General features: G+C 34.9%; 1 protein-coding gene across 1 annotated transcript; it reads right to left on the reverse strand.

Moving 5' to 3' along the window:
- Positions 1-819: 819 nt before the first annotated feature.
- Positions 820-4,472, reverse strand: LOC118736792 (calcium-binding mitochondrial carrier protein Aralar1-like; the record flags this gene model as incomplete). The annotated part of the gene is given in 6 exon segments (XM_036466827.1): positions 820-1,319; positions 1,399-1,601; positions 3,447-3,682; positions 3,890-4,060; positions 4,125-4,243; positions 4,306-4,472. Coding segments are annotated over 6 exon segments (1,177 nt in total), but the record flags the coding sequence as incomplete, so codon positions are not given.
- Between the last annotated feature and the right edge of the window lie 3,034 nt (positions 4,473-7,506).

Below are 7,506 nucleotides of genomic sequence, written 5' to 3' on the forward strand. Positions count from 1 at the left end.
TTTAATGCATTTTTCACAACTCTGATACATATATATGTATATATTTATAACTTACCCAATACTTGTATTCCAATGGAAAAATGATTTGCACTTTAAAAGGGCGACTTGCAGAAGTGACCATTAAATAAAAATATTTATTCGTTTTTGTGTGCGATTTTAAATTTGAATTGCTTCTTTTTATTCTAATAAATTATATTATTTATGCGTTTATTCCCCAAACTCAATTTAACAAATTTACTAGTCATCATTATTCTATTATTTTTTTGGTTTTCTTTGTTGTTGTATCTTTAGTATTTGCGATTTTAAAGAGCATTTTAAAAGGGTGCAAACTCTATATAATTTACTAATCAGTGACTTATTATTATTTAATATTTTTAATTACTTAGTAATTCACAAAATTTTGTGTATTTAAATTTTTCTTACATTCTTGTAGATTCGCACAAAGCGAGAGGTCACTCATGAATTGTACGGAAACAATTATACGGACAGTTTAAATAGCTCTTCTCTACACGATTAATAAGTTATTATTATTTTTGGTTTATTTCAAATTTGATTTTGACATTGTCCTGTTTGTGTATGCGTGTATGATTTTCTGAAAAGTTGGCAAAATTGCTACCTATACATACATATGTATATTTAACTTCCGGTCGTTTATTTGATCCTTTAGTGTTATGCTATATATGTACGTACATATGCTCTTTGTATACAAAATGTGTTCACTTCGTTTTATATGTATGTATGTAAGTCTAATTTTTTGCCTTTGAAAATCGTTGAAATATAATAAATATTTATCTAGCAAAAAATATATGGTTTTATATGTATTTGTGTATGTGTCTTCTTTATTATTTGCACAATTGCTCAATTCGTTTACTATGTATAATTGTTTTATTTATGTATGCGTTAAATTTTTTTACCATTTCTAATAACATTCTTTTATAGACATTTATTAAAAATTATTTAACAGTAGACTTATTTAAGAGCAACTATGTGTGTATGTATTTGTCGACAATCGGCGCCATTGCCAACCACATCGAATCATCACGATCCAGTTGTGGTGCTTGTGCTCGTCGTTCCGCGTCCGAAACGGGGCAGGTAGAGGCCGAACTTGGATTCAATGCCGTTGAGGAGAGGCACAGCGGCGCGGTAGCCTCCAATATGATCGGGATTGAATTTTTGTGCAGTATCATCAATGACATTTGGTTTGTTCACCACCGACCCAGATGGATGCGAGCCACCGAAGTCAACATAGAAGAGGCGCTGCAGCAATTCGTAAGTGACCAAGGTGACACCGAATTGTGGTGAAGAGCGGAAGACACGAGCTACGAGAATAATACAATATAAAAAAAAAATAAAATAGCATAATCAAATTTTCAGATAAAATTGTACATGCAAACTTACCGGCAGTACCCTTCCAGAAGGCGCGTGGCCCCTCTTCGGCCATGATTTTCTTTGTGGCATCCCACACGCCCGTATAGGTTGTCTGACCTGAGCGCGCCACAACCTGCAGCCTGGTCTTGATCACATCAGCGGGTGTTACGAGTGAGGCAGCCGGCACCCCAGCGATTGCACCAGCCGCTAGTAAGGTCAGCGGATGATTATAACTAAAGAATGATAAAAGTAAAGGGGTTTTAAGTATAACGTATACATACATATCTACATAAATACATACACATTTTCGAAAGTGCCAAAAAAAAGTGCCTACGGTTGCGGGGGAAAAAATAGCAACGCAAAAATTTAACAAGTTTTGGCTTTTTTTCTTTGGTTTGTTTAAAATTTATTATTTTGTACAAAAGTATAGCTCACTATCTAATGAAAACCATGTGAGTCAAAACCTTAATATTCGTACAATTTAAACAAATGTTCATATAAATTTCAAACTTTTTATTCAGAAATTTGCTGGCTATGTGTTGTATTTTCCTAAATATAAAAAAAAATGAAATGCATGACACCGTCAGCAAAATATAATTTTCAAAAGTCGACTGCACTTAATTTTACTAAAATTGAATGGGCTACAAAACAGCACACCAAATTTTTGTCTTAAAAGTCTAGTTAAAAGTTTGAAATTTCAATGGCAGTTTGTCGAACTTTACTGATTTTTTTACTAAGTTTGAAATTCGGACTAACACGATTTTTGTTAGATAGTGAGCTATACTCAGTGGACGGACTTTGAAAAAATTAATAGTGGTAGATTTTACACCTAAAAAATGGTAGAAGTTGGTACATTATTTAAAAGAAAAAAATTAGATACGTTTTAATCATATGAACTTTATATGAATTCACCTTGAGATATTGTATTTTTATATAAAACAAAAAAAAATGTATTTCAGGTCAACAAAATATTCAACAAAAAACCTCTACATTAAACTGGGCACGAATCACCACGGCATCCGTGATCGAATGCAAGGATTTGAATCGAATGAAATAAAATGACCGTTGTTTTCTCTCCAATACAATTACAATTGAAAAAGCGAACTCAATACCGAATGGTCAAAAAGAAATTTCGTATAAAATTTTATTCGCTCACGAATGCTCTGATGCAGGCATTGTATTAATTTAATAGGAGAGAGGCTCCAACCATTATTCTCCGCTACAAAATTTTTCGATTAAAGTTAGATTTGAAATGGTTGAAGTCTGCAGCCCATTCGTTTGGCAGTCTCCCACACAAACGTTGGCAAAAGAAAAATATTTAAAAAAAGAGCTGATAGAGATGCAATGCCAGTATTAAATTGGTTATGGTCAGAGTTAACTTTTCATTTTTATTTAAGGTGTTGGATGAAAAAATATGTATGTTCGTTTAAAAGTTGACAGATCTACCAATAAAGTGGTAAAGTCCGTGCACTGGCTATACTTTCATAAACAAATAATACACATTAAATAAACAAAAGATAAATAGCCAAAACTTGTAAAAATGTCGCGTCCCTAGTTATTTTTAATACGCATGCACCAATAGCATATGTCCCATTCAGAGTTGTATTTTTTAATTTTTTTTTTTTTCTAAAATGTTGAGTGTATCAGTGTTGCCAGCTCTATCGTCCAGATTACAGTTTTGTAAAAATTACTTCCTAGTGCAAATTACAGTTTTTTTCAATTTCAGATTGGAATCAATAAATTAAAACATCTCTTATTTTCAAATAAATTTTTAAGCTATACAGGGAAAAAGCCCATCCACATTTGGCGTTGCGTTGGCGTTGTTAGCGCTTCAACCCCTTTTTTCTTGGAGGTTAGAGTTTTTTGTTACAAAGAAATCTGGCAATACTGGTATCTCTTAAATGACTACGCTAACTGGGAATATCGTATTGGTTTGGTTAAATCTTAATCCCAGTCCCAATCATAACCTCAATAACGGAAAGGAGCAGAAGGAAGAGAGACGCGTTTCTCTTCAAAAATAGAAATGTAATCCCGCAAATTCATTCATTTATCTCTATATGATCCTCTCTTCTACTTACCCATCTTCATCGGCAAACAGAGATTTTGTGTGCGCATATGCGGGGAAGTAGATAGCAGAAAACGGTACGTCACGCAGCAGACACGCGCGTGCACCTTTGTACAAGCCAAATAGACCCAGGTCACGCACAACAGATAAGGCACGTACTTTAGCTCCTCCCGCGATTTCACCGGCAACCTGTAGACGAATCTTAACAATTTCCAAAGGATTGGTGAAGACCACTTGTGACGCGCCGGCCTGAAAGGAATCGCGAGAAAAGCGGAGATTAGACTAGTCAACATTTATCTAGTTACAACGGTTAAGTAAGCTCGCCTGAGTACCCATTCCGTGCAAGCTCCCTACGAAAGCTGAGGTGAACTTTTTACGCAGTACACAGAAACTATGAAAAATGCTTTGCAAAACGTAACTGAAACATTTTGGTTATATTAATTCTCGGGTACTTACACAACCACCGGCCATAATTTCGGACCACCCTGCTATCACACCCTGTTTGTCGGTAAATTTGTCGCGTACAAAATCGTTCACAGTGAGCTTGATGGCTTTCTCGGGCGCAACACCCATCAGCTGCGGTAGCAAGCCGCGGTACAAACCAAGTACACCCTCGTGGCGGATGACCTAAAGTATAAAAGATCAATTTTGCATGAAAAGTTTATTCCGATCACAATTTGTTTATACCTACCTTCTTAAAGCAGTCCCATGAGTTTCTGTAAGCGATTTCTCCGATGAATGAACCTGTGCGTTGGTTCTGCATGCGTGTCTTCACCAAGTCAATGGGGTATACCACAGTGGCGCCCACGGCTAAGCACATAAATAAGCAGATGAGCTTCAGTTTCATGTTAAGGTATGCGTATGTTACTCACCGCCTGCCAGAGAACCGAGCGCGAAACGGTAGGTACTCTCCAATATCTGTATGAGCGCTGAACGATCGGCCGGACTCTCGACGGCCTTGATCTCTGCCAAACGTGTGGTGATATGCTTCGTGTAGTGCTCAGGCGAAATATTGTTCAGGTCATTGTAGACGATGCGTCTGAATAAGAAATGAAATGGATCATTCTACTGCTGTTATATGATAAGTATATAACTATGTTTCTAAATAAGATTATTTTAGGGTGAAGACGAAACAAACGAAGCATCTACTTATACAGCAAAAAAGAAGGGAGGAAGGAAGGAAGGAAGGCAGGTAAAATCACGAAACGAGACGCTTAAAAAAATAACCAAATATGTATGGGATAAGGGATGGAGCATTTGGATTGAATATCATTCATAATTGGATTCAATTAAGCTTCTCTTGTTATGAACTGTAAACAGTTTTATTTTTTGCTTTTATAGATTAAGCAAGCAAGGAACGGAAAGAATGTAAAATAAAATCAATTATTAGTTATTCACTTGCCTATTTGGATCTATTTTTTTGCGTCTCCACCAACTTTTTTTAACCAGCACAATATAGATAAAACATGTATAAATTTAACATATGGAGAAAATTACAAGAAAATATACGTAAAACAAGGGAATGTTAATAACATTATATATCAAAATGTATGATATTCTGAATGTATGAAAATGCAATATTCCAAGACAAAATTACAAAAAGAGAGAGCTACTTTAACACATTGAGTGCCATGTCGCACGTTTTTCTACGGAACCTAATACTTGTCCTACGCTTTCGTGCCACACTACATGAAATTTATGATTTTAGAGTAGTCTGATATTCGCAAAATATGTTGTTTTTTTATCTGTTTTATGATAAAAACTGAGATACGATTTTTGTTTGATGAAAACCTGCGTGGGCTCCGGCGAAGATTTTTGTCAAATTAACTTCGTACTTAACAGGGATGAAAAAGTAGGTACAATTGTACCTTCTTCCGCCGTTTGCTGACTAAAGGTACATTAGGTATAATCACTAGATTTTAGGTACAATCAACTTCCGTAAATTGTTCCGCCGATAGCTACGAACTACGTACATTACAGTTGGATTTTTTAGTTCAATATAAAGATTAGTTCACTTCTAGTTCGTTCAGCTCAATGAACTAACTCTTCTGAGTCTTAATTCGTTCACCTTATTGGACCATAGTTCACCTATTTGAACTAGTTCGATAGAAGTAGCTGAGTTACAGAACAAAGATATATGTTTTACTAGCTTATACCCGCGGGTTTCACCCCGCGCTTTTATACAAATATGAAAAATAATTTAATGATGTTAAATTTTATTTCTGTGCCCATTTCGTTATAGCTCGTTATTTTTTAAGCGAGTTAAGGTATTTAGGCCATTTAAAACTATGAAATTATAAAATCTCGTCTGCGCGCTAGGCATACGAAAGATATCAATCCCTCTAAGTTTACCTTGAAATGGTTCCAGGTATACGACGCGTAAACATGTAACCTTCTTGGAGGTGCCACGGCGGGTTCTAATATTTCCAACTCAAATTCAGTAACCTGGCCTTGATAAAATACCACTTCTCATTACTGTAGCAAATGCCTCAAGAGAGAGCTTTAGATTATAAGGCCGAACCCGGCTCTCCCTTTTCCATTAAAAGAAATTTTTGCTATCAGTACGGCACTTATAAAATAAATCTCCATAACAAATTTAAAATACTTCCAAATATTTTCTATCCTTCCAGAGATATGTACTAAGAAATTTTTAGTATGTATGGGAGGCGACATGTCTCCTTTTTTAATAAATCACATTTTTTCCATGAGCAATTGAAACATTTTGTATACACAACTCCATACCAAGTTCCAGTATTCTTCCACAAACACTTCCAGGGATATGTGGCAAGAAAAAGTCAATTTGCACAGAAAGTGCCACGCCCCTTTTTCTTATGACCCTAATCTTCTTTCATGAATTTAGAATTGATTTTACATACCCCAGTACCAAGTCTAGTACTCTACCATGAACACCTCTAGAGATATGCAGTATAAAAGTAAATTTGTACGGGAGGTTCCATGCCCCCTTTTCGAATAACGCAAATTTTTCTCCATGAGTATGGAATTAATTTTGTATACACATCTCGGTGCCAAATTCCCGTCCTCTGCAATAAACACCTCCAGAGATATGCAGCATAGAAAAATCAATTTGCATGGGAGTTGTCACATCACCTTTTCCAATAACTCTCATTTTTCTCCATGAGTATGGTATTAGTTTCACATACATACATACATACATATGTATTTCCATACCAACCTTGAGTACTTTACCCCAAACATTTGAAGGGATATGCAATATGAAACTTTCAGTCAGTATTGGAGGTGCTACGCCTCTTTTCCAAAAACCTCCATTTTTCTCCGTGAATATGAACATGATTTCACACAGTGTTGGAAAACTGTTAATCTGATTAACGATTAAAATGTTAATCGCGTTTGACGATTAAAATTAATTAGTCGTTATCAACTGTACGATTAATGATAACATTTTTTGAATCGTTAATCGCTGGCTGCGATTACGTTTAATTAATTTAAAACATTAATCGTTAATCCAATTAAAAATAAAATCTGATTAATTTGTCTAGTTTGTCCGAGTTTGAAACCAAACACCAGTTATAGTAATTATTTTGTGTTTTACGCTTATAAAAAGCACATGATATAAAAAAATTATAATTATTGTTATTAGTAATACATAAACTGTGAACTTTTACAAACCTAGTTTGTAAAACGTTTGTTGGTATATATCTTAATGAAAATGCACACGAAATTGCTTAGATGGATGAGGAAGCCCGACTTCGCCATACCGGATTAACTTGCTTTGTGTGCACAGGGAAATTCCAGCATAACTTAATTAATCACCAAGCCTACTTGATCAAATTAAGAGTTAATGATTAAAAATTAATTTTTTAATCGCGGTCACGATTAACTGTTCAGTCAGGTTAAAATTAATCATGATTAACTGTAATCAGATTGAATTTAATCGAATTAACTAACTGATTAAAACATCAATCGATTAATGCCATCATTGATTTCACATAGATATCGCTATACCAAGTTTCAGTTCTCTCCCACAAATACTTCAAGAGATATGTATGTAATATGAAAATTCTAATTTGTATGGGAGGGGCCTTGAGTTATCG

Source organism: Rhagoletis pomonella, unplaced genomic scaffold, assembly GCF_013731165.1.
Source record: "Rhagoletis pomonella isolate Grant_MI unplaced genomic scaffold, Rhpom_1.0 Rhpom_scaffold_00004, whole genome shotgun sequence".
NCBI classification, from domain to species: Eukaryota; Metazoa; Arthropoda; class Insecta; order Diptera; family Tephritidae; genus Rhagoletis; species Rhagoletis pomonella.